This window comes from Pleuronectes platessa, chromosome 4 (genome assembly GCF_947347685.1).
Source record: "Pleuronectes platessa chromosome 4, fPlePla1.1, whole genome shotgun sequence".
NCBI classification, from domain to species: domain Eukaryota; kingdom Metazoa; phylum Chordata; class Actinopteri; order Pleuronectiformes; family Pleuronectidae; genus Pleuronectes; species Pleuronectes platessa.
Window position 1 is genome coordinate 21,739,187 of NC_070629.1, and position 27,851 is coordinate 21,767,037.

Consider the following 27,851-nt stretch of genomic DNA (forward strand, 5'->3'; position numbering starts at 1 on the left):
CCACAGACAACACTGGCCCGGGTCCCACAGAACTACAGACCACATACTAATCTTTACAGGGTGGTTTGTGCAATGTGATGTTTTTCCAGAGAACAACAACTTTACCTCCTTTCAAAATGTAACTTCTTTATTCATTTGCAGAACAGTTTCAGGAAACTTTCAAAGATCAAGGAAAATAATGATTGACTACAATCACTAATCAGTAGAAGTTAGTAGTATTCACATCCTCAGAAATCCAGTATCTGTTGACTTGTGTGTCTTTGGTCCTTCATCATCTTTTGGGATTGAACGCACACTCTTATCCGTGTTTTTCTTTACATCAGGTTGAAAACGAACAAGCAGCCAGAGGATTGTACAAAATGCAATGCTCCAATCTGTATCTCTCTCTTCCAGGTTGCCGACCACAGACGGAGATGACGGGAGTCTGGCTCCCGAGGGCGGACGAGGGTCCAGAGCTCACCTCCTTCTCCCCGTTAGGAGAGGAGACGCCGCAGAGTCGCTGAGCAGCGTGAACACCAGAAGGCTCTTACTCCGCGGCCCGAGGCCAACTGGCGATGTTTAGAGAACAGCAGTTCTGTTCATTCAAGTCTAAAGAGATGGTGTGTGTGTGTGTGTGTGTGTGTGTGGACCAGGGACGGGACAGGCTGTGTAGTGAGATTCACTGTTGTTGCCTCCGTTATTGCTGCGTCAAGAGAGAAGCTCCACATTTCAATCTGCTCCAAACGACCGAACATGTGAGAGGAGATTTTTCATAAAGATACTGCACCCCCGACCTCAGCAGCTGCGTCTCAGCTAGTTTCTCTGTGTGTGTCTGTGTGTGTGTGAGTCTGTGTGTAGGTGTGAATTCATGTCTGTTTAGTCTACAGCCACGATCTGGTTCTGGAGTTTAGACTGGAAAACCTTCCAGGTGAATAATGTTTTCATACATAACAAATGACCTCACTTCTCTCTGGGCTGTAACGACACTGGAAAATAAACACTTGACAAGGATCAGGACGTTTTCTATACGTCCATGTGACGGTTCTGTAACTGCTGTGTAAATATAATAATGACAAGATGTTTTCCCTGCGTGATGTCAAGTGAGTTTTTTTTTACAATCGGGTTGAAATAAAAAATTGTTTTCTTGAACCTGTGACTTTTTAAGCTCAGTCCGTGTCTGAAGGAGTTAAAGTTGAAGATTTCTGCCTGATTTTATTTGCAAAGGTTCAAATATCTAGATTCTCATTTCATAAACACCTACATGCTTATCACTGGATGTTTAATGCTTTTATAAACTAGTATCAACACCTCATGTCATGAAGGTTTTATAAAGAAATGTAATAAAAGGTAGCAAGGGTTTTTTGAGTGAGGTCGTGGTTTACCTTCACTTTTGACCACTAGAATCTAATCAGTTTCAAATTTGACTATAACAATAATCAATCATAGAGCAGGTCTACATCTTCCTGTTCTACACGGATGATGGGATCACTTTGGATTCATGAGTTTATCCCTAACCCTGTTGGAGTCCACTCCATCGCTGAGGGGATCCAAAGTCGATCACATCTAAACATTGAGGACAGTGGAGGATTAATAAAATAAAAAAAGGAAACAAGCTTATGAAGATCTTTGGTAATAAATCCCAACTTGAGCACATTTTTTTATTTCAAGAACAAATCTTACAAAACCACTCAAATCATATGACCTCATCACAAAGTACAACATGTACCAGAATCAGCAGGTTCTCACATGAGAGAATTTACTGCGTTTCTTTGAGTAAATTAAATACTTTCCACTCTGGGAGAACAAATCCACAGATTCACCAGCAGAGGAGACGATTATCAGTTGTCGCCCTAAACTATTGACGGTATAAACAATATTATGAAGTAGTTATGTGGAAGCTTAATCAGGAATAGTGTACTTCAATAGAAGTAGTTTAAATGTGTATTTATTTATTTTAAATGCCATGGACAGACAGTTTTTATAATAATTGAAAACACCAGAGAATGTACATCCAAAAATAAGCGGATTTACATTTCATTATTAACTGTTTATCATTAACTCGGCAATGTAATGTCTCATATTTAACACATTTTGGCACAAAGGTAAGTGGCATTTGGTGTCAGTTTCCTTCAGACATGAATGCCTTGAAGTGTGTGTGTGTGTGTGTGTAGCGTGAAGGATTTATTTTGTGAGACAATTACATGAGTGGGAGGACTCTGACACGCTGTACCCGCTGCTGCTTCTTTGCAGTGTGATCTGTCACTTCTCAAATGTCCTTGTGGGCCTTGTAGTTGTAGTGTGTGTTTGTGTGCGCATATAATTGCACACTCCACATAATCTGTCCTTGCTGAGCTGTGTTCTGACACATTCCTGTCATTGTCCCAAGCACATCTACACAAGAGTGAGGCTATTTGTCATTCTGCAGACGTGCCCTGAAAAGCCCCTGAGCTGAGGAGGAACTCGCTGCTGTGTGGTTGTTTGTATTAATGTGTGTGTATGTGTGTAGCTATGCGCTCTCACCTCCTTCAGAGTGTGTGAGTGTGTGTCTGGCTCTCAGCAGGGCTCCATGCTGCCTGCATATGTGTTAGTGTGTTCTGAAGGGCCTCGATCCTGAGGTGAACTCTGGTAGCGTCGCTTGATGAGCAGCTTCCTGCACTTAGCCGGAGCTCCAGTGAGCGGAGAGCACACGCTGCTTCTTCCACCAGACCAGACCGACGCACCACCTGGACCCACACACACACACACCCACAGCCACACACATACACACACACACACACACACACACAAAGACAGTAAGATATTGCCTGTAACAGGGCCAAAACACTTAACTAGACAAAGCATTAGTGATAAGGCGGTAAGAGAAAAGAGACAGATTACTTATGCTATATAACATCTAACAGCGCACTACATAGCATTAGATAATGTTTTGTAAATTAAATGTCCATGTCATGATTGTGTATTTCATGATATACAGAAACTACAACTACACAACTAGAGCCCATTTGATATCAAGAAATGTAGAGTACACTGAAAAACTGATTAATACCAGACCACATAATAACCACTAAGAATCAAAGCCTGAATAACATCTACTATTCTCCTCTGACTTCCATTAATATTGCTTCAAAAACGACCCGAGCATAAGACAATCATCCAGTGTGTTAGAACATGTATTACATCTGGCAAGGAGGTTATGTTTTCATCTACGTTTGTGTATTTATTTGTTAGTATTAAGCAAGGAAAGGGAAAAGATGTGATATGTGTCATTAAAGTTTGGTTCTGATCTGGATCAGGGGGCAGATCCAGGAACAGTTTTTCCTTTTGTTTAACATTGTGTGATGTGGCGTTTATGAACATATCGTATATTCTATGTAGCCAAGAGGTCGATGATGTTGTAGAAGTTGTTGATGATGAAGAAAGGACTCCGAGGACCTAGTACCTTCAGTATAACAAAGTTTATTACACAGAAGTTTCACAGGTCAGGACGGGCACCATGGTATACCCGGAGACATCACACAGCCAAATGGTGAAAATCTGACTTGCAGGGGTCTTACACACAGTTATATAGGGACATTGGTTCCTCCCTTGACTTCAGGTAAATGACGTCCCCTTATGGGATGTTTGACTAAATAAGGGCACGTTTTTGTGTCCGAACATGAAGACACATTGGTCAAAAAGATTCCATCCACCAGCTGGTCAAGACAACTCCCTAGGTCAAAGGTCATACCAAAAAGGTAGAGAGTAAATAAGACAAACATCTGGTGGACTCTCTGAGAATGTCTGAGTGTCCAGAGGGCAAGCACCATAAGTGTAAGCCTATCATTATGTTTTAAGCACATGTCAACATGTTTTACTCTAACGAATACACGACAAACATCTTCTTATTTCTCAGAGAATATTTCATGGACCTAGATGAAAAAAAAATCAGGCATGTTTAGGAAACTGATTTATGTCAAATTTGGATCGGATCCAGATACAAATCGGGATCTGGTGTTTTTAATGTGGTTTTATAAAAGGGGCGGGGCCACTCTACTTGAATTTAGCATTTTAAACACACAACAGGTTGTTTCCTCACCGTGTGTAAAACCTGTGTCGAGCAGCTCAGCGGCTGGTGGGAAAAAACTGCAAAGTTGAGTAAGAGGCTGAAGACCAGTGACGGACACAGGGCCGGTCGCTGAGGTCCTGGTGACAGCAGAGCGACCAACAGCTGCTGGCGGTCAGCAGGAGCCGGATGGGGGGGGGCCGAGAAGAGGGCGTGGAGGTGGAGCCACGCCTCTCCGGCCTGTACCTGGAAACAGACAGCATGATGCATCACAGGGCGGCCGACGGATGTTTATTTATAGGCCACGCTGGAATGAAGAAGCATTGCTTTAAGTAGCCTTCCTGCAGATGGAAATCAATAGATCAGTAATTCGTAAATGATGAACAGAGACGACCCGGTGGGAGTTGAACGTGAGGTCGTAACTGGAGAGATGGCGGCGGAGAGAGAGAGAGAGAGAGAGAGACTCCCGGGGTTATGAGAGCAAGCGGACAAACAGGAGACAGAGAGATGAAACTCAGGCCAGCTGGCCAGACACTCACTGAGAAATCAATACTACATCACCCTCTCCACCCGGCTCCCCTCCCCCCCCTCATCTGTCTCCCTCTGCCACTGTCTCACCCTCCCCGGCTCAGATAGGGGTCATCCATAATTTATCCTTTAATGTGTTCCTCTCTTTGTTTTTCTTCTGTGGCTTTCAGCGGCGACACACCTGCTGTGAGCAAATAACAGAGCATCCACAATGTTGCTCTGCGGAGTTACGATAGCCGCTCTACTGCGATATCCAGAGTGCATGGAGCAGAGCGGCGGCTTCCTGCAGCATGAACACAGAGAGCGTCTTCATAACCAAACAGCTGCAGACTCAGTGAGAGAATAAGTCAAATTTAGAACAGTTTCCAAATTAGAGAGTCGACAGCTGAGCTATAGATGCTCAGTGAGGCTGCTTATACAGTACAATATATATAGATATATATGATTGGATGACATGACACCACCGGGTAGTTATTATCACACTGATGTATGTTCAAGAGTCTGTTTTAATGCTATAAAAATAATGTGCTTCCACTCCTTGATCTGTTCTGTGCAGACTCTGGCTCTAAATGCTTGTCAGCACAAGATGGTGGTTTCCCTGTGGGGGATATTTGGGCTTTTTTGTACAATGAGAGGAAGTAGAGACGCGTTGTCCTTCTTTATATACAGTCTATGGTGTATAGTGATAGTACACACACACACACACACACACACACACACACACACACACACACACACACACACACACACACACACACACACACACACACACACACACACACACACACACACACACACACACACACACACACACACACACACACACACACACACACTTTACCAAATTTCATGGTAATCAATACCTACTGGGATATTTTCATCTGGATCAAGGTGGCAGCTTGACCAACTGATATCAAAAGCCATTGAAGAAGTAGAACTAAAGATTAAAAAACAAAGAAGAAGAAGAAGGAGAAGAAGAAGAAGAAGAAGAAGAAGAAGGAAAAATGGAGAATTTAGTTTTTCACACAATCTTACCAGCTGTAGATCCCTGTGGTGCCCCCTGTTGGTGGGGTGGTGGTAGAAGGTCAGCAGCCACAGGAGGGGGCCACGGTCCTCCAGCCCGTTTGTCCCCAGGAGTTGGACGCTCACCTGCACCCAGTGAGCACACTGGACCAGCAGGAACCAGGCCTCGAACACCCTCTGGTGCCCCCTACAGGACAGGAGGAGAATGTTATATTCTTGTTCAAGACATTAAACTAATTTTTTTTTTCCCCTTCAGTTTGTAATGATGGCTTGCAAACGCAGCCCCACACTGGGGCAGGCCCATGTTTACGGGGCTCACTGTGCTATAAACAGGTTTTAATATCTATAAACCCTGGTGATTTGGGTGGTCGGATTTAGCTGCTAAACGGCTTCAACACACCTCATCCTCTCTTTTTCCAAGTTAAACGTGTGAATGAGCAAAACTTTCCCCTCTTCCAGCTGCTGCAGTTGTAAAACACAGCAGCTAATTGTCATGGAGGTATTTTAATACAGATTTACATTGTGACAAATTTATTTGTCTATGAAACAAATCAAGTGTTTTCCCCCGAAGATTTGATAAAACCATTAAAAGACCCTTTAAAAGATTTCTCTTTCTCGCCAGACAGCCTGTTGTTAAACAGATCTGATTCAGAGACAGATATGGAAATCCTTTTTCCTTCCCAGTTGTGACATCATGCGGAGCCACGATTGGATCTTTCAACAGTTGATATTTCCTCAGTAAAGTAAAAAAAATGGAAACTGATGCTCAGATTCATGCTTTTATAGCTCCCAACTGACAGAAGGATTTGCTCTGAATAAAATCTCCATAAAATCCATGAAGATTTAAATTTATGTCCATACACTGCATATTTATTCAATATTACGAGATGTGGACTGCAGTCCTGATAGACATATGTAAGGGGGGGGGCAACAGGAGGCAGGATAGAAAAAGGACGGTCGTGAGCTGAGATGACAAGACAGAGTAAGAACGGAAGAGTCAAGATTCTCAAGCAAAATATTTCCTCTGACCTTGTGATCTCGACCTCCCTGGTCTCAAATTCAAATTCAAATTCAAATAAGAACTGGGATTAAAATGGACAAAGATCTGAAAGAGACGGTGAAACTGAGCTACACAGCTGCAACAGTGAGACTGTAACTTGGAGGAGCGATAAAGATCTCTCCCTCTCTCAGATTTCCCTAATACCACCATTAGAGCTCTCCACCTCATCTCCCCTCTTTCCCCTTGGCTCCCAGGCCCGACCAGCAGCAGCCCTCTGCAGGGCCCTGGCAGCTGCATCCTCGCTCGGAGCAACACAACAGACCACTTTCCCACCGCTGGCTCGGAACAATGTTTTGGGAAATTTTCATGGAGCTCCGGAGAGGAGTGGCGGCGGCGGTGGTGGGGATAATGGGCCCTGTTAAAAGCCGCAGCTGGAGGGTATCGAGTCAGCTGTCTCCATCTCGAGGACATCAACTCCTGTCTGCTTTTCATCCGCATCTTCTTTCCTCTCTTTCTCTGAGCCCGTCCAACTCTCACTCTCGTGCTTTTCTCTCCACCGTGGTTTAGTTTTCCTCTGTCCACTCTGGCCCTGCTTCTCCGGTTCTTCTTCTGCATTCCTTTTCTCACTCTTGTTGGGCTTTCCAACACTTGTTCACACCACAGCTCCCAGTCCCAAGCTTACAGCCTCTAATGAGTACTTGGAGGAGCCATGCAGTGCATCAAGACCTCTCTGCTGTGATGCAAGAGGAAAATATCAGACTAACCACCCCCTTAACAGCAGCTAATGGAAATCAGAACACCACGCAAGCATTTGCTGAGGTGGTGGTGGGAGCAGATTCACATCAACACATTCTCTCTACAAGCTTTTCTCACTCCAACCTGGTGCTGCTGCGGCCGTCTCCCTCCTCTTCCTCCTCTGTCAGTCTCTGTAATGAGCTGCTGAGCCAGTTCAGGTGATGGCTCCAAGCCTCCGGAGGCATCTCTGCAAGAGCAAATTCACACACAGACACAATGATTGTCAAATGGCATTCACTCAATTCACAGCAAGCTAACTGGTCACCGTTTAAGAAAGGAATAGTTCGACATGACGCGAGATACATGTATTCGCTTAGTTTCAAAGAAGAAGATTGGGTGGATTGGGTGAAGAACTAGTTCCAGTATGAAACTCATCATTACACAACAACTCTTTACACAAGAGCGGCCATAATTCTTTTCATCATTGGTTATTGACCTACGCCAAAGAGGTTATGTTTTCATCTGCGTTTGTGGTTTCTTTTAGCAGGATTACGTAAAAACTACCGTACCAGTTTCTTTGTAATTTGGTGGAGGGGTGGGGGGGGGTGGTGACCAAAAGAAGGACAGGATCATTTTAGTGTGGATCTGGATCAAGGGGCCGATTCAGAGTGTTTTCCCACATTTTTAATTGATTTCTCAGAGAATAATTCATGGATCTTGATGAAAATAGTTATGCATTTTTCAAGGATCGGATATTTATGAGTGTGTGTAGTTCAGTGGAGATTAAAATATTGTTTCATAATTCTTCTGCTAAGATGAAGATGACTATAACACACAAGAACCTTTTACATCTGAAAATCCTTTTAGACTTATTCTCGTTTGGTTTCCAGCTGTTATTTTTACCTGCTTTAAAAAGACCAAAGAGGTGTTTGTCACATTCCCCATTCTTCTGCCAAAAAATTACTTTCCTTTCACAAACCATATTTTGCACAAAAAAATCCACAGAACTCAGTAACCATCTAACCAACAAACATATCAGACCCTTCTTATCTCGATCCAGATCGTTCCTGTCGACTGCTTTAACAATGCAATGCTGAGTATAAATTTAAACCTCTTTCAGTGGGAACACGAATCATGATAAAAAGCTCAAATTGTCTACTTTTCAAAGCACAATTTCCATTCAGTCTCCAGTGACACACACACACAGACACACACACACACACACACACACACAGTAATAATTAACTGGTTCTGGCTTGGTTCCAGTGTGTCCCTAAATGGCTCTATTCATGTAAATCATTTCTGCTCGGGGGCCAGTCTGGGCACACACTGATAAGCACTGCTCCACTGTGCCCCTGCACTCACCTACTGTGCAAGTCTTAAGTGGTAAAGATTCCCATATGTAAACACTGGTAATACATATTCAATATGGAGAACACGGATTCTTCTTAATGGGAAAAATTAGGTGCAATTGTGTGTCTGTATAACACGATCAATGATTATTTCACAATAAATACCTAAAATGATACACCGGCTGTAAATATGTCAGATTAGAAACTCATTTTGAGAAGATGTAACCTTCACTTCCTTCCTGCATCATGTCATCTTTTAGAAAAGACATAAAACACTCAGTTAAGTTGTTAACTAACTATTATTGATTAGTGAGAACAAGACACACAAGAGTCCATTCACTCTGCAGCAGGAAAACTGTTTATACACTGTTAAAGAATACCTGAATACATCCTGACTCAATATACAGGGTTATATGTCAGAGTACACATGAACGCGCGCACACACACACACACACACACACACACACACACACACACACACACACACACACACACACACACACACACACACACACACACACACACACACACACACACACACACACACACACACACACACATCTATTTGCACACTGACCTGACGGCAGGGTCAACAGAGGAACCAACACACTCTGAGGTGACTGTGGGAAGAAAGCCTTCAGAGACACACACTTCTGAAACAACACAAAGCACAATCTTTAAATGTAAATCACACTTGCACATCACTGTGCTCTGAAAGGCTGAAAAATGACATTTTGAATGGGAGGCTGTGTAACGGTGATACAGTAGCTGCTAATGTGTAATGTAGCGTGTAATGGGAAGTGTTTAGTGCAGTGTGACTACAGCCATTTAAACCTGAGATCACTGTAAACGCACTGCAGCACTGCCATCTACTGGGTAATAGAGGTGATAGGAAGCTGGGCTGAATTCACAAAGCCCTGTAGCAGGTAAAGCATCAAACCTGGTGACACATCTGTTTTCATGACTTTTTACAGCAAGGACTGACATGTTGGTGTCAGATGATTCCCTACAGTTACACAGGAGGTGTTGATGGACACACATGTCATCGCAGGTGTTTTATTCATACAAAGTTATTACAAATCGTCATTAACTGTCTGCTCTTCAGAGGTGTGAACCATGGTGTGTGTGTGTGTGTGTGTGTGTGTGTGTGTGTGTGTAGCGTGAGCAGGGAGCTCTCAGATGAAAAGGAAGTGATAACGAAGTGGGAGTTTGAGGAGTCATCAAATGTTAAGTGAGTGTGCAGAGGAATCATGTGTGAGTGCAACAAAGCCTCCAACACAAATGTAGCTTTTCATTTACTTCCAGAGAACATGGTGGATAAGAATCCGTCATTTATAGGTTTTAAACTTGAGAATGTGTTACAGCAGGTGAGGTCGTATCTTCTGTGACACTAAGTGCTCAGGAACAATAGGTTTAAAATTGAAAGTTGAGAGTCGCTATGACCTGGGCCCCAAAGCCGGTGACACATTAAGGATAAAAGTGATACGTGACAAATTAAAAAACCATAAAGTAAAGTTAGATGCGGTGAAATCTCTGCTGGTTGTAAACTGGACTTCAATGGTTTGAGTTTCATCACATTAGCTGCCCTTAAACTGAGTTTTCAGTTTGTCTTCATGATAATCAACTAAGGGAAAGTATGAATTTCAATGTGTCCACTTCCTGGTGGCTATTATTTAATTGTCTTATACTTCAATTTCCAAAGGACTAATCAGTTAGAGGGCAGATTGATTTGCAGTCTTCCTAAAAACCTATGTGCTTCTTATGGATCCTACCTGAGGCTGCAGCAGGGCCACTTCCCTCAGGAAACAGCTGGTGAATGTTTGGATAAGAGATTTAACAGAGTTGTTTCCTTCAGATTGTTTAAGGGTCGACCTGCCACACACAAACACACAAACACAACCAGAAACCCACAAACACAATCATACAGGAATAAATATGGTGTACTCCATCATAACAAAATTTACAAAACAACAACCTCTGAATGAGACACGAACACTCACCTGAAGATGTCATTAACAACTAAAAATATTGAGCAGTGCTGTGCACAGGCTTTAGGCTGAAACACACAAGAAACACAACAATTAAAACCCCATAAAGTGACACTGCACAGATAAAAACACAAATCCAGAATAAGATTATAAATAACCATAAGATGAGACAGATCACATTTTAGCTACTTAAAGAGAAAAAAGTATTTACTCAAAACACGCACCACCACAAGGTGTCACTGTTGCATCGTGCACAAACCTCCAGTGCCTCAGTGTGTCCCTGTTCTCACACGTCCCCCGGTGAGCCGCTCAGTTTACCACCGTGTCAGTCCTTCCTTCACAGAGCCCCACACACACCAACTCTCTCATCTTCTCCTAATGCACACTCATCATGTGTTTCAGATTTAACACATTCTAAAATACCCAAGTGCAAACATTTAACAGCTGTACTGTTCATGTCTGCCTCCCTCTCCCTTTCTTTTTTATTTCTTCGACTCCCTAATTATTCTCCCTTTGCGATTCGTCCCCCCCCCCCATCCACACTCTCCCATAGGAGGAGAGCACGTAGTCTGGAGGCAGAATCAGACGTGAGCACGCTTGTCTATTTATTTCATTAGCTCACAGTGAATTTAAAAGCTGCCACTGGTGTGACTAGTATTTAACAATAGGACGATCCTGGTGTATATATAAGCTACAGCCTGGTTATGTAAAGAAGCAGTGTTTTCACTTCAGTTTACGTACACATGTAACTGCACAAATGACTTTGTGCCAGGGTTCCAGACCAATTACAGTCCCAGTAAGAACAAACAACCCCACCCAGTGTTTAAATGCCGTCATTGCAATGTCCCAACAAAGGAAGCAAACACTTTTATATACTCAGTCCTGACGTGTTTGTTTCTTTTTTCTCCTCCCCGGCTAGAAAAGTGGAATTAATCAAACAAATCATGTCACTGTTTGGATGGACATAAGCAGTGCGTTGGCATACCGTTCATGTACATATGTCAGTGGGCATCTGCATGTGTGAGTCGCACGCCAGCACCGTGTGTACGCACTGTCATGATTCTCCCTATGAATCAAAAACATGTGGGGAGTTTCAGCGTCCTCCTCCACACCTTACCACTAACACTTCAAGGAGGGTCAATTACAGCATACAACAAACATCCTGTTTTTGGCAGTCGGGCCCAGGAAGTGGGTATTTATTGTTATTGGGCCTGCGTCTCTCTCTCTCCCACTGGATCGCACTGGGGTGGGACCAGCCAACATGAGGAATGTGAGCCTAATTTCACGTTTCCCATTTTTTGATTGCAGTTTAAACAAGTGAGTGAAAGGGAGGTGAGGAGCTGGCAGACGTTCCTCGTTTTGTTTTTCCCTCTTCAATGCATGCATGTTGGAACAGAGACCCGCATGAAAACGCAAAAACCTGAAGGCTAAGTGGAACCTTAACGAAAGCAGCGCAAACTCTTTACAAAGGATACAATACACCAGATGAGATATCATAAACAAAAGCGATGGCGACCGAAGGCTTGCGTGTGTGGATCGGGTTTGTGTGCATACATGTGCGTGTGAACGATAAAAGGTGATAAAAACAGAGGTCAATCAAACAAGGACAAGAGGATAAACAAGTAGATCCGTGACGGGACCGAGAAGTAAACAGTTTCTATAATTAGTTTGATTGCTTACAGAACTTGTCTTACCAACATAGTAGCTCTTACAAGCTCAAGATGAGGGCATCAAGTGCAATCAATAGGCCGGCCTATTCCTGTACACTGAGCGTTACTCATTCATTTAACAGTGTGTTCCGATCTCTTACAGTTTTGAGAAGAGTTCCTAAACTAAGACAGCGTGCGTCGCCGGCCTGTTGTGTACACAGCTCCAGTGGACCATCACTCTCTCGAGCGGGAGTGACACAACTGACAAACTGGACCGAAGTTAACGTGAGGCCAAATACCTCGTTTCCTACTTGTAATCAGTAACTTAAGTAAACAGGATGCCATTTATAACTGTGCACACAACGGTGTTTTATTGCTGGGCACAGACATTTGGCACAAACAGTTTGTAGAAAGCCCGTCTATGAACATTAATCCACTCTGATTTTGTGTCACGTGTCCTCTGTGAATAATTACTGTGGAGAAAGAGTCGAGTAAACATTGTTGTATCTAATTTCAGAGTTTAGTCTGAGTTTCAGCGACACATTTAATTATTTTATTGTTATTCTTAATTATCGCAGGACCCGCACTAATTTGTAAAACATGTTCCAGGATAATATGGGATATAAAGCTGCTCTTGTCAGCAACCGATTGCTTTGCTGTGCATTGTAGTAACGACATCATCTGCAATAACTAGTCATAACAATCATTAAATCAAAACTCACTCCTGACTTTGAACTGGCCATGATCTTCAGTTAAATGAAGTGCGGAGCGGCATTAGACTCAAGTGACGGAGGGTGCAGTGCTCAGCCGTGCACAGTGGAGTCTGTGTAGCCCGAGCCAAATGATGTGAGAGGCGGTTTAATGCTCGCCCAACGATGTGCGATGCACGCAGAGCAAAGCCAAATGGTGCGAGGCTGCCCGGCAAAAACAGTCAATAAAGACCCGCCGGGAAAAAAGCGATGGAACGTTTCCAAGAACGGAGCATATGAAAACAGTACAAGTCCATATTAGAGGACATTGAACAGAGCAGGCCTCGTATTCAAAACTGTTCGGTTTCACAGTTGACAAAGCTGTTCACATCGGAGCTGAACACACATGGAGCGTGCAGTGAGTTCTGATGTGAGACTCTAACTCGGGGCAGATGAGTCAAACTATGTACATAACAAAATCCGTTTTAACAGCAGCAATATGTCCCTACTTTATCAATGGTCTTAAAAGATGCCAGTTCAAGCAGCAGTAAAATTGCAGAAACGTTCACAGAACAATGCTCCAACATTTCACAGCATCTCAACAGCTTCACATGTGACAAATTAGACACTCGTGCATCAGGCGGATTCAGCCAAACACGTACACTTCAGCCTCTTGACTTAGCTGTTAGGAAATACATCCTTCCAATAATAGTGTGAGAGATTCTGCCAAGATAGTTGTTCATGGAGGTAAATGAGGTATAACATTAGAGTTCCATGGGTCCTAAAATCTGCTGTTATTTCTTTTATATCAATGTAAACTAAATATCATTGGACTTTGAAAAATAAAAGATTGAAGATGTGAGCTTGATGAGGTTTTTTTTTTTGCAGATTGTGAGAATAATCAGCAAAGCTTAATCTATAACAGAGGTTGGGACCACTACACTCAGAGTCTAGCTACCGATTTAACACAAATTAAAGACATTTTGGAGAATATAATCACGTCCATGACTCAAATGCATGCCCTAATCCTTGAAGTTGCCCCTCTCCAGAAACCAAAATACCCACCAGCAGAGACTGTGACACCTGCTGCACCATCCTCTGTGGTGTCGACCCCGTGTTGCTCAGAACAGACTCCAGGAGACTGAGCACGGCCTCTTCCAGGCTGGACAGACTGTGAATCCACAGAGAGACGACAGCCTGATCCTCCAATGACAAGACCTTTCTGTAAAATAAAACATCACTGATAAATCTATATCATCGTATATGATTGGATGTATTCCATCTACATATTAGATATAATGTTTGGGAACTACTTTTTAGAAAATAGCGTCAGTCCTGAGCTGTGTCTGAGATCCCTCCCCTCATCACTCACTCACTGCTCTCTTAAACACTCAACACTTCTATTGTGAGCAGTAAATTTAGATTCTGGACGTTTATGAGTTATAATTTTAACAGCATAATTTGACAGCTGTAAAGTCGCACAACTGTAGTTTTCACATCTGTAAAATACAACACACTGCATTGTGCGACTGTCAGCAGAAAGTAGAGTGCACACCATTTTTCATTCCATTGTGGGAACGTTTCAAGACGCCAAATGTTGCATCAATTTTACACTCAGAATTCTAGGACTAAAAATGAAGTGCACTATATGATACTGTGAAGAAGAAGTGATTTCAGACACAGCTCTGCTCTGAATGGGCTCCAGACCGGAGTCTCTTTATGTTATTCTACCTGGAGAAGGCAGAGCTCAGCGCCTCCAGGAAGTCTTCACTCAGAGCTGCTCTGACACAAGTCGCTGGACGCTGCAGCAGAGCACCAATGAGAGGGGCGGCCTCCGGACAAGAGACCAGAGGGACACACGCCTCGGATGTAGCCAGGATGATGTCACATGAACACCTGGACAGAGTCATTCATTTAATATTGAACATGGGCAAAATATTAGCAGAGATACAGATTTAAGGAATCCTCAACTATGTATAATATATATTGATCTGCATTAATTTACCAATTAATCAGCAAATATTTGGATAATTTTATATTTATTTGTGTGGGTTACTTTCGCAGCTCCAGTTTTTTTAAAATGTGAGGATTTACTGCTTGTCACTGTTGAATATCTTTGGGTTTTGACTTGTTATATAAGAAGACAACACCCTGGGATCTTTGAAACTATAATACTTATTTGTGCACAATTTCTTGACATTTACTAGACTAAAGAAAGAGGCAAGAAACTAATACGCAGATGAATCAGTTGGATATACAATCATTAGTAGCAGCCCTGGACTCTCCAGTGCTGTACCTCTGATTTATGTTTCCCAGAGAACTACAGCTCTTTCCAATGTTTTCCTGCAGCACTGTCACCATCTGAAATGCAGGAAAAAGCACATACACAGTAGAGATAGATGTTAATTTGACCCTCTCGGAAAATAAAATTAAAAAAATACATGTGCCATACATTATACAGTAGACAGATAGCTACAAGACAACAATGACACACAATACCATCTACCACAATGAAGATACTTAATCCCAGAACAATACACATAACACCAAATAACTCGGCTGTGCACAAACTGAAGGAGCAATGCCATCAGACTTGCATACAGTATCAATGCAGGAGAGATTCAGACCAAGAGAATACCTTTGTCAGCACTTTGAGATGGTACTCTTTTGGTGGTACACCCATACGCTTCATTAATTTCTCCGCCGCAGCATCATCTTCTTCTGTAGAAAGCTGACACAGCACTCTCTGTGGGAGGAACACACAGTGCAACGGATTAACCGCACTTTTCCGTTTGTGTCTAGAACAGAGGATAAGATTTAAATACGATCTGCCCAAAGCCCAGGATCCATAACATCAAAGCTAATGAGTTGCCGGAGTATAGGATGACTCCGCTGGCGTCATATCATTTGAACCACATGAGTGAAGAGAAGGCATTCCAGTAAATGAGAATGTATGGACAGCATATGAGCGACTTCAGGAATAAACATTCTTTGTCAGAGAGGGGCTTGGTGTTTTACAAGCATTTTTCAGAAGGGGCCTCATCACACACTGATAAAACCGCACTAATAAACTCAGCTGACTCTCATCTGTGAGAAACGCTGGGGAAGGAACGAAGAGAGGGAACACCTGACTCACACTGTTAGGTATAACATCACTGGGGTTGATTCCAAGAAAGGTAAAGATACAAAAGGGATGAAATACAAATGCTCTATGACACAAGACGGTTTGAGGCACATTTATTAATTTTGACTTTTCACATGAGCTTTCTCACAAAAAAATGAAAACACAGCCACACAGCTTTTAATGGTCTAGTGATTAATAAACTGTTAGTTGATAAGAATTCGTCTTCTCTGGTTTTCGCTCAGAAGCTTGATGAAAACCTGAGAGTTTTAGATTAGTGATTTATTCAAACCGTAGAAGCAGTCATCTCTATTCGACCACAATAAGTTGATTTAGTTGTACAAGCTGGAAAGTGAGATCCAACATAAACAGCCCGGGCCTCACATCCTCAGCACACACACATCTGCTTTTACAGCTTTGATGAACCAAAAAAACTGAAAAACATCCACACCACTAAGAGTAGAATCAAAAAAGTACAAATCCCTTTCAAACTGCAGATAAAAGGGGATCAGCAAGAGCGATGAGGAGAGAAAGGGATGGAGAGAGGCCGAATATGTAGGAAAAGAGGGCAACAAACCAAGAAGAAGTGAGGGAGAGCAGAATCCCAGGCAGAGCAGTGCTGCAGCGCTGTTGGTGGAGCTGTGTGGTTTCTTTGGCCGGGCCCTACAGCACGCTAAGATGCTTACCCTCCACATAGTCTCACAAAACAACCCCAATCACTACCATGTGAGCACCCTCAAACCCTGCACATTGAGTACATGCACAACCAATCACACTTATCCCACCCTTGTAAGGAGGCACATCGAGGCTGGGGGATAAGAGACGAGAGAGAGAGAGAAGAAAGGCTGGTTAGAAGAAATGGCAGAGACGAGAGACGAGCACACGCAGCCATGGCTCCATTCGGAGCAAGGAAAGAAGGGTGTGGTCGCCAGAGGAATGGGATTAAGGGCAAACCGATAGATGGATGGCAAATACTTTAGGTCAAAAGTCATCCTTCTCTCAGAGAGAACAGCAACCAAGCTGGCTTTGGGGGCTTTGACGAGCTGCTGCCATGGAAATTATCCCTCCATAAATCTAAAATTAAAACATAGGATGGAGAAAAATGCGCCAGGCAAAAGACTTTGGTTGGGTTTGATGTGTGCCTGTTAACAATTACTAGGCCATGATTGAATTCTCTCAAAACCAATGAAAGACTTAAGTTTAGCCTCAAATGGTCAAAACAGCAGAGACAAAAATGAGGGAGGAGAAAATGAGGGAAACGAGTGCAGAAGAAGGCGAAAAGAACTTGCAAAGTAATGGAGCTGTGAGCCATTGTGCTCGAACTCAGTGCACTATGAGAAGTCAATGTGCCTTTTCCTTACTAATATAAAACCTAATTTGGGACTGACGGCAGTTTCCAAACCTGTTTTTATTCATCTGAGTCAGATATTTGGATGTTGTGACATCAGAATACACAACGAGTTTTACAAACAACTAATGTATTCTAGATGCAGCTGTCCTCTCATTAACATTCAGTTACATTCTATACTGCTTGTCCAGGAGGGCTGGAGCCAATCCCAGTTGAGCCTAGAACCTTCTTGCTGAGAGGGAACAGAGCCCACCGCTGTACCGGCAGGGTGATAAATAGAACTTTTATATATACAATTATATTAATCTTAAACATAATTCAACCCTGTAACTAAAGGGATAGTTTGACAGTATAGATTAGTTTAGTTAAACAGGGGGCCGAAGCTCGCCTGGCTCAGTAAACAGTTCAGTGCCTTGAAACAGAAATGCAAACAATTCATATTTTATCAAGAGCTACGTTGTGATACCTCGTGTCTATGCATGTCCACCCACAATGACAACAGCCGACAAGCAGTTACAGCAGGTTTCAACATTTCTGTTTGTGTACAGATTTAAAAACGAACAAATTATGCAAAATGTCAAACTACTCCTTTGAAGGGAATGAAAATATATATAAAAGATAGTCAGGGGACGACACCCAAGAAGAAAATGAAGGGGGAAGTGTACCAGTGTCAGACACTTTCATCTCCACATTAAACCACAGCATATAACAGCCAGTTTGAGCCAAAGGTTTAGAAATATGTTTCAAAACTATAAATCAGCCCCAGCCGCTCCAGGGCCTACCTGTGCTTCACCCTGTTTGAGTCACTCAAGATACACGTCAAAGATTAAGGTATCAAGTGTCCGTCCTCCGGCTCTCTAATATTACACTCATGCTCTACTCATCTGTCATCTCCTCAGAGATCATACCATTTTACTGCAGCGCTGTGTGGTCCTCCCTTTTTCTGGTACAGGATGTCGAGCGATTGAGCTAATGACTATCTGACATCGCCTGCAGCTCCAGAATGCGGCTGTACCCAGCATTCATCAAACCCAGGGAGAACACTCAGATGTGGAAAGCAGAGGCAAGCAGGGAGGGCTGAAGGAGAAGAAGATAAATACCCTGAGCGCTTTCATAATTTAAGGAGAAAAATACATGTGGGTACTAATGGTATTATATACAGTAGCTATAAAACACATGTATTTGCCCGAATACTCAAAAAACACATGGGAACGCATGGACAGACCCAAACAAACACAGTGTTTAGATGCCACTTAGCACCAGACCCTTACTCTATTATAGCGGCGGCAAGAAAACAATGTTGGGGAGCAAGATCAGACAGGGCTAACAGAAAACAGGCTGCATTCTGCATTCCAGGACAGCGCAGGGAGAGACACAGAGACAGACCATCTCTGGCCTAAAACCATACATCTGCCCTGCTCCCCCAGACGGGCTGAGCTGTGGTGAATAGGTTTTTTTGCGCTTCCCGCCATTCCTGTCATTTGTGGGAAGTGGAAGCTTGTTGGGAGGAGAAGAGAGGGAGAATGAGGGGAGGCTGCAGAGTTGGTTTGGAGTTTATTGTACTTGTACTCTTTGGACACTTTCAACTGGTGCCCTGCAGTAAAGAAAATAATACAAGCATGCAATTTTAGTACCAGTGGCCCCAGTGAACCCAACTTGGAGCAATCTGAAGTCAAATGAACGACTTCTATACGATGATGGAAACACGACACAAACCCAGACTGACGTTCAACAAAGGCTGCAACTATTATTTTCATTTTAATCTCTAAATGAATCACAATCAAGGCTTTATAGACGTCTAATGTAAATCTTCACACCATCCCATCTTCCACGAGAACCACATTTTTGCACATGAAACTGATATGGGAATACAACACTGCGTGAGAAAACACATGCCTATAAAAAGCACACAGACATAGATTCAAACGCCGCAACACACACATGCACTCCACTTCCCCTCGTATGGGTCAAAGACCATCTGGCAAATTCAAGGTTTACTTTCAAGGCACTGTTTTAATTAGCAAGATGTTTTATTAGATGAGAAATTAATCAAAAGAATACAAACACACAGTTAATCTGGCAAAAATGTGAAGGTCCCACATTGTTTATCATAAGCCATCTGTGTGAACCCTGTCAAAGTTGAAAAATGCAGAATCTTTACTTCCCTGTGTTCTCTCTCCCTCCTTTGTGAATGTAGGTGTGTGTGTGTTCGTGTGTGTGTGTATATGTGTGTGCGTGTGTGTGTGTGCTTGTGTGTTTGACTTGAAAACAGACAGCGAGTGGGATCAACCAGCCGTAATATAAAGGCTGATCCTTCTCTGGTGCCAGGAGGCGGTGAAACAGACATTTCTAATTTGCTTTTAAAAAATATGTTTAACAGTTTTGGGCACAAAAGGGTTTAAACTAACAGAAATCCAATATCCCTCATCCATCATCTGTATCCCCATTGGAGAGAACTCCTATTAAAAGGTAAATTAGACAGAAAATCTCTTCAGCAGCCCAAAGGCACTCAAAGGGAAATTGTGAAAGGGATGATCTGTAATTGGTAAATATTTTGTGTGGCGAGTCAGTCAAGAAGGAATGAGGGTAAAAACAGCAGGCAGATCAAGTTGGAAAAATAAGAGAAAAGGGATATGATTAAACCTTAACTATAATTACTTGATTTAAATGTTCATTATACATTTCTGAGTTGTTGTCTCCACCATATCCAGCTTCTTTCAAATTTATACTACTACAATTAAAAATGCTTAAAAGACAATGCTCACTTTAAATTATACGCGCAAAGATGAAGTGACTTAGAATGGGAAGTTGAGTCTTAAACTTGACCCCCCCTGTTAAGAAAAAAAAAAGTATCTTTCCCCGAGTCTCTGTTGCTCATTAATCACTTAACCTTGGGGTCTGTATTAGTAGGGATAGAGAATATCCAGTCCATACCCGTATCCACTGGTTGGCTTTTCTTTCCACAGCATCACTCGGCTCCTCTGAGTACAGTCCCCACAGACACTGGAACAGCAGCCCTCTGCTCGTATCTAAAGACAACACATTACACACCATGATCTCTGTATCATTACTACCATTATTACTTCTGTTTGTCTGGGAGTTCTGAAAACCTGACTTCAAAACTAAGAGGCTACTCTGGACCTGATCCACCCACTGTGCTCCACTGAGTCAAAGCTGCCCAGAAACACTCACCATCAGCGGTAACGTGAGGGTTCCAGCACAGTCGGCCAAGGAGCTGTCCCAGGAGGGGCAGCCGCTTCATGGTTTCTGTCGTGGATCTCTAAGGGACAGTACAGAGATAAACACAGACATGAGATAATGGATTTAATTGACATAACATGTTTTTTATCTTGAATATGTTTAGACCTCTGAACCTGCTACCTTGCACTTTAGTGTATCAGAGAGGAAGGCAAATACAGTAAAGTGTTTTTTATCAGTTGATCTTGATTTAGTCATTTCAATCTGAGATGTTATAATACAGGTCCTCAGATTAGTGAGGCTAACTCTGGACTCTTGGTTTTTTTTAATCTCAGGTTTTCAGTGTACTATTTCCAGCTCTTGTTTTAAAACTTCCTTATCTCATATGATCGGAGCTCCGTGTTTATTAATTATCCCTCTTGATTTTGTAATTCTTGATTTAATATAATATATTTAGCAGTAGAAAACCTTAGAGAACCTGAAGTGGGCAGCGGTGGCTCAGGAGGTTGATAAGACTGGAATAGTGCTATATGAATACTGTTCATTTGTATAAACAGTAGAGGATGAAAATAATCTCAAATCACTCCTCGTTTATTAACGAGGATGCCGAGTTGACTAGCAGGCCCATCCACAGGTGTACAGCACATTAGTGATGCGTGGACCCTTTGTTTCGTATGTTATGGTCATGTCCCAACTCTTACCATAGTGTCAGTAGTGAGAGGTTCAGTGAACAGAACGGGCTCTGGTTCTATACCTGGAAGTGCTTAAGAATACCTGTGTGTGTGTTTTTGTTTATCAGGTTCAGAACAGCAGACCATGTGATTTATTTCACCTCACGTCCAGATAAAGCATCAAAAAGCTTTCAAGCTAATGCACACCCACTACATTTAAGATCTTCACTAACCTTTGATCCAGGCCACTTTTTCAATTATTAGATTTTCTCAGAATCACTTGAGACAGCTCACATAAAATGGATGACCCAAACAGCCAAGCAAGGATCTTGTTGATGTGAAAAAGACAAGAGTGCGTCACAAGCCCTTATAAATTAAGACGACAAGGACACAAATGGTTATTAAAGCATTAAGCACTTACACCAAACCAACTGATTTGTTGTTTCTAATTTAATATTACGAAAAACACAGCATATTAGTGAGAAACACAAACATTCGATTCAATTTGGAGACATAGACAAAGGCCTTGAGTAGCAATGAAGACTTTTAAAAATCATTTTTGATAACAGAGGGATAACTCGGTAAAAACACACTTGCACAACATTGTTCTGTTCCAGCTGACTGCGGTCCTGGTTTTGATAAATAACCCAGACCCCATTATATTTTACAATGTGATGACTACAGGTGGATATACAGGAACACATCAAAGTGAGGGATTACTTACATTTACAAGCATTTTCCTGCACACTTGCATCATGTTTACGGGCCTGTACAGTATTACTTATTAGTCCGCCCATATTAACGGACTACATCATACGTTTCACCTGTGAGCTAACCGGAGAACACCAACAGAAATCGGACACATGCCGGTTATTATTGAAGCAGTGTGCTTTAGCTTAGCCAGGGAAAATTTGGCTTCTCTGCCACATAAGCATTGTGGAGGTTGAGTTGTCACAGCATTTCATTTGATGTAGAAAAACATGGACACTGCAGTCAAAATATAACTTCTTTTATACCGTTCTTTCTCTCATGTCTTTTCTTTGGGATAATAATCCGATCAACATCTTGCTAAGATCCATAGACTGTGTATAGAGATGCACGACACAACAGCTCCCAATAAGTGAAGCCAAAGCACCCTGAACTCCCCTGGTGGCTGGCTGCCTTAGAAGTCATGAACCCTGCTTCCTTCATGTCAGAGTATGACACATGGGCCAAACTACACAAGTCAAAATACCTGTCAAATTAATTTCACTCAAAGATAGTTTCTGTTTTTCACTGTAGTTTTTTATGATGTATGTTTAATAGCACATGTTTCCAGTAAGTTTGCTTTTAACGATAAAAAAAAAGGATGATTGACAGCTGAGAGGGACTTGCGATTGATCATGCCTGTGAAATCGCAAATGAAGTTTTCGAAATAAGAAAACAGCATTTGTTTTGCATCCAGGATATGTTGGCTTGATATCTGGATAGTGGGAGGAAATAAAGTTGTGTACTCCATATTTATATGCGGTCTATTCACACAACCAACATTTGTAACAATAATGCTTTTTCCTCGGCACCATATCAGAATCTATTGTCTCTTTTGAGAGAAACAACTTATTGAAATTGGAGAAGTAGCTTGAGGCCTATATATTCAAAAAAAGAAGATCAGACAGACAGTGATTCTAACTTGATTCATACAAGTGGATGAGATCACCATTAATGAGGAGTAGAATAATGAGCCAAGTCCAGTTCCTCTAAATACCCCATCCACAACACCGCCAATGCTTCCTGGATCACAGCCCTCAAACTCGGCCTTCCTATCAATCCAGCAACACATGGTAAACGTTTCGTCTGTGTGAGTATACGTGTGCAATTGTGTGTTAGTGATGCAAACATAAAGGAATGTTCATTTACAATAGGAACTGTACAACGCTCTGTGACTGCAGGAATGCCCATAAGAGCGAGCCATCACAACAGAAAGCAATTACCACTGACTACCGAGGCCAAATCACCATCAAAGCCTTGTCAGCATTGTCCCTAATTATAATGAGCTTTGGGACCGTGTCTCTTGTTTTGATTAGGGACAGACATCTCAGGCTGAAGTGGCTGCTGATGGTCTAGCATCGGAGGCAAATGGTACACGTTTATCGCCAATGATGAAGAGAGAACCGTGAGGAAACACTTCTGTCCCTGACGTCACTGAACCACAATCAGAGTAGACCAAGCAATAAATACTGAAGTTACTATGGTGAGAACATAAATATACACAAGTGTGTTTCAGAATTCCCCACACTCACCGTCCATCTCAAAGCTCCTTGGAGGAGTGGTGTAATGCTGTGTCTCCACTTCCTCCAGATGCACACAAATGAAGCCACTATGGGTGCTGCCCTGTTTGATGCCATTTGCAACCCAAATCTGTATCAACTGGGTATCAACCAGTCTGTCTCAGCTGAAGCAGGGTATCATGTATTTGTGTTTCATGAGTCCACTGCTAGTAAAACGAACTACAAACCAATAAAGCAATACCTTTTATTCTTTTTGGTATCCATTCTTATCCTAAACACACTGACACAGAGACAGACAGATAAAAACAACCTCCAGTCAATCCTCAATCTGTAAAAGTGAATGAAGAGTGGCCAAATAGAACGTGAACCAGACAGAGACACTGAGACTGTGTAACAGTCAAACACAAGGACTGTGTAGTCACAAATGAAAAGCTGCAAAGACGCCGTGAGAGTGTATAATGTGAGGGAGAACATGTTTACAGTCGAGAGACAGCGAGTCCAGAGGAGCACGAGGTGGAGGGAGGAGGGGAGATGTGGCTGCAGCAACACTGACATCTCACAGTTCTGCACCACTCCTGTCCTCTGCCCCCTTCCCAAATTTGCTGACCTGATATGGGGATACATTAGGTTAGCACTGAAGGTCCCATTGCGGCTATTACCTGACTAACTCAACATTGCAGCACTGGCAGCCAGACATTCACAGCCTCTGCACAGCACAGAGCTGCCTCTGTTAGCAGGAGGCTACCAACGCTGGGCTTACTGTTCAAGCTCTGGCTCTGAGAGCGAGCTTATGCATGACTCTGTGTTTGCACCAATACGCGCTGGTGTTTGATTTAACTTAGTGCTTCGTTAATCAGATGGATGTTGCCTGCCCAGCGTTAGTAATTAACCGTTTTAATGTATTTCATTAGGTAAGGGGTGTTGGGTCTGTAAAACATGCTGGATATCGAGCATTAGATAAACAGGTATCTGGGATATACAGTGTAGAACTAAGTCTATCGGAATTTCCAAGAGTATACATTTTTTTCAACCTTCTCTTGTACTGTCACAGAATAAATGCCTGTGAAGACCTGAGCTCAGCTTATCAAGGTGTCTGCTCACCACAGTGTTGATATGTGAGAGCAGTTCCTGGAGGTAACTGCTTAATCTTCTCAAGTGCAGGCTGGTGTCTCTCTGAGTGTCTGGACTGTCAGCCTGGCCCCAAGCAACCGCTTTGTCCATCCAGAACTGTAGCTCCTCCTGGACACTCGGCAGCGGCTCTGTCGTGTGCTGGAGCTGGATGGCTGGTTGCAGCAGAGACATTGGGCCCCTTGTCCAGGTGAATTTACTCAGGGGCAAAGAAAGATCCTAGGTGAGATAAACAATGAGACAAGTGCAAGGATTATGCAGATATCATCTGTTCTTTGTCATATTTATCTTGTGACTGTAGAGAGAAAACAACCACATTTCATATTGTTTGCTCAAGTCCATGGAGAGAAGAAATCAGCTGGGGCTTGGTGTTTAGTTGAAATTAACCTCAAGGATGTTTTGCAGTGAGGCTCTTTGGGGATTGGTGGTCTGGATCCAGGGATGGGGTGGGTGGGGTCATTAGATAATTGAAAGAAATCATTTTGTGAACTTGATTTCACTTAATTCAATGCACAATATCAGGAGGTCTTTTCAGGAGAACTGTTTTACTGCTTGCCTGTAATAAAAGGTGAACTTTTATGAAATGAAATAAATAAGGTGCACTGTGGACTTTTTAACCATTAATAACTGGAGCAATAGTTTCTAAGAGCGTGTCCTCTTTGGTTTGATAGGTCTGTACATAATGTGCTAACAAAGAAAATGGAGAAGTCGGCTATGGCCTCATCATAGATGAAAACAATGCAGGATTTTAATCAGCCTTATAAATGTTTCATTAGAAGAGAAATTAATTGAAACAAGTTTGTTAAACATCAAGACCACAGTGAGTTTTGATGAGAAGGGCTGAGCGTACACAGAAACATACTTAATTTATTTATATATTTGAGACACTGAATTAAGAAAATATAAGTGCAGCCTATAAAACCATTTTGTTTTTGCCAAATACATCTGGATAAACCATCAAGACTTAACGATATGAGCCTGCCAGTGCAATTGTGGGGCTCCAATTAAATATGTGCATGTGTGGCCCACTTCATTCACCACTCTCTATGAAAGCACAGGCAGAGAATGCAATTAAAAGTGGAACTAATAACAAGCGTAAAATAAATTGAAGCAAAGTGAGTTAATCTGGTTAAGAAGCTCTTATAACCACAATCTAACAATGAAACTTCTAAGCTGCAGGATATGAACCTTCTCCAACACACATTCATGATGGCTTACTGAGAAATAAACAGTGCATTCTTCACCTTTTATGATGATATGGAGAAAATCGTGGGGGGGCATATTATAAGAGTGTGCGTGTGTGTGAGGATGTGTTTCATGTCTGTATATAGCCGGAGAATGGTGTGTGGCTGTACGGGTACTTGTTGTTTTTTGCCATAATGACAGGTCTGTGTGGGACACCACAGGGTTGTGTTTTATGATCACCTCGTTACACACGATTTGTTTAATGTCTTGCCATCATCTCTGCTGGAAAGCCCCTATGGCTCGCTGATGTGAATATATAAATACTCATTTTCGGGGAGGGAAAAAAAGCCCAACCAAATGAGGAACAAACGCTTCTTGTTGACTTGTGTCAGGGGCTTAGTTTTTAGTGAGGCATTAGTAGAAAAGAGCCTGAATACCTAAGTAGCAGACAGCCTCTCCCATAATATCACACACAGACAGTACGGCTTAATACTTTAAATACACAGGTTCTGTTCTTACACAAACTTGTGCAAACCCATGTCGCACAGGCAGAGAGAAAAAATGAACATGCGCACAAACACACTGGACAGCAGCTCTGGTGTTGGCCGAACTCGTTCAGGAGCAGGAACGAGATGTGACTGGTCAAATATTATCTTTGAAGATTTGTGAAACTAAGCGTGTGGACTTTGGGTAAGGGTCAGTTTGCCGTTCCAATTATGAGACTGTTGACGTTATTTCAGTAAATTCAAATCAGTTTAAGCATCACTCTCTCCAATTTTACTTCAGTATATTATATTTAAGGTCACTTGGATTAAATCACGGGGCTGCCTTAGTAACGTGCATAAAAGGAGATAACAGTTGTCTTTCAGCTAATTTAGGCTTAATGTATTTCTATATTATCCATTATTTTTTGCCCTACTGTGGAACATTTATCACATATTCACTTGAAGCCACATATTAACAAGTACCTGCTGTATGCAAGCAGAAACACGTGGATAATAGGGTTGCTGAAAATGTAATGAGTAAGAAAAAGATTTGAATCATATGCTATTATTTCCCTAAATTAATAACAACTTGACAGAATAATGATGGATAACAGAATATCTGTCACAACCATAGGTCACACCCTTTATAAGGGGGTAAGGGACTGATGTGCCAAGTCTCTACAGGAGCAATAAATTAATAATAGTGCAAAAAAGACAGAGAACGCTTCCAGTAGAAATAGAAACAAATAATGCATCACAATAAATACAGATATAAATTAATAGTCCGATACTAAATAAATGTCTATAACATGAAAATAGATAGAATAAAGACCCACAAAATAAATGTATATGTATGAAATTACTCCGATTATTTGTGTCATAGAAATAAATGGAGCATTTATTAATTTCCAATGAGAGGATTGTTGTATAATTGGATATATGGTTGCATGTGTATACGTGATTGCTGTCTCGCACACACGCGCACACACACAGGTGAAGCGTTCGAGTGCAGCATTTCCACCACACCGCACGATGCCAGTGTTTCCTCCGCTTTACCACAGCGACACATGGCGAGGAAGTGTGTGAGTTCAATGTTTACACAACAACAACAAATCAACCCCAGAATCAAACTGTGGCGCCACTTTACGACTAAATCAACGCGGCTCACTTCCGTCTCTCTCATCTCTCTGGAGCTGTTATCTGAGCCGTTAGCTGGTTAGCATGTTAGCCACTCTACCGTCGTATCCCTCCGGAGAACTGAAACGAGGACTTACATGTGGACAGGACGTCAAACCGCAGTCTCCACACAGGAGGAGTCCGCTACATCCGTTCACTCTTCGTGTCTTCACACGAGAAAACAAGGCGCTCGATCGGAGTTGTATACAAACCGAACTTCCCTCTTCTCTCGGACTTCCGTGTATGGAGGAAGACTATTGGCTGAGAGCCGCGTACACGTCATCGTG

At 42.3% G+C, this 27,851-nt stretch overlaps 2 protein-coding genes across 2 annotated transcripts in view; one reads left to right on the top strand and one right to left on the bottom strand.

Moving 5' to 3' along the window:
• aopep (aminopeptidase O (putative)) overlaps nt 1-1,338 on the top strand; it is a 75,235-nt gene extending 73,897 nt beyond the window's left edge. The window contains exon 18 of the mRNA XM_053421237.1: nt 394-1,338. The gene's annotated coding sequence lies outside the window, so the exon portion shown is untranslated. The remainder of the gene's footprint in view (nt 1-393) is intronic.
• Nucleotides 759-27,851, bottom strand: fancc (FA complementation group C). The gene is made up of 15 exons (XM_053421239.1): nt 27,663-27,851; nt 24,692-24,937; nt 20,647-20,734; nt 20,389-20,483; nt 15,624-15,731; nt 15,282-15,346; nt 14,717-14,881; nt 14,051-14,207; nt 10,660-10,715; nt 10,432-10,531; nt 9,237-9,312; nt 7,452-7,554; nt 5,585-5,759; nt 4,055-4,267; nt 759-2,702 (listed from the first exon to the last, which is right to left on the bottom strand). The coding sequence occupies exons 2-15, from the start codon at nt 24,890-24,892 to the stop codon at nt 2,505-2,507; spliced, it is 1,800 nt and encodes a 599-aa protein (XP_053277214.1). The 5' UTR covers nt 24,893-24,937; nt 27,663-27,851; the 3' UTR covers nt 759-2,504.

What these genes read in the sequence shown, in the direction of transcription:
- fancc (XM_053421239.1), bottom strand. Translation starts at nt 24,892, where the DNA reads ATGTCTCTGCTGCAACCAGCCATCCAGCTCCAGCACACGACAGAGCCG. An exon ending in CCCTCACGTTACCGCTGATG is followed by an intron (nt 20,484 to 20,646) that starts GTGAGTGTTTCT and finishes TGTTGTCTTTAG; the next exon opens with ATACGAGCAGAGGGCTGCTG. An exon ending in GACGGCCGCAGCAGCACCAG is followed by an intron (nt 5,760 to 7,451) that starts GTTGGAGTGAGA and finishes CCTGTCCTGTAG; the next exon opens with GGGGCACCAGAGGGTGTTCG.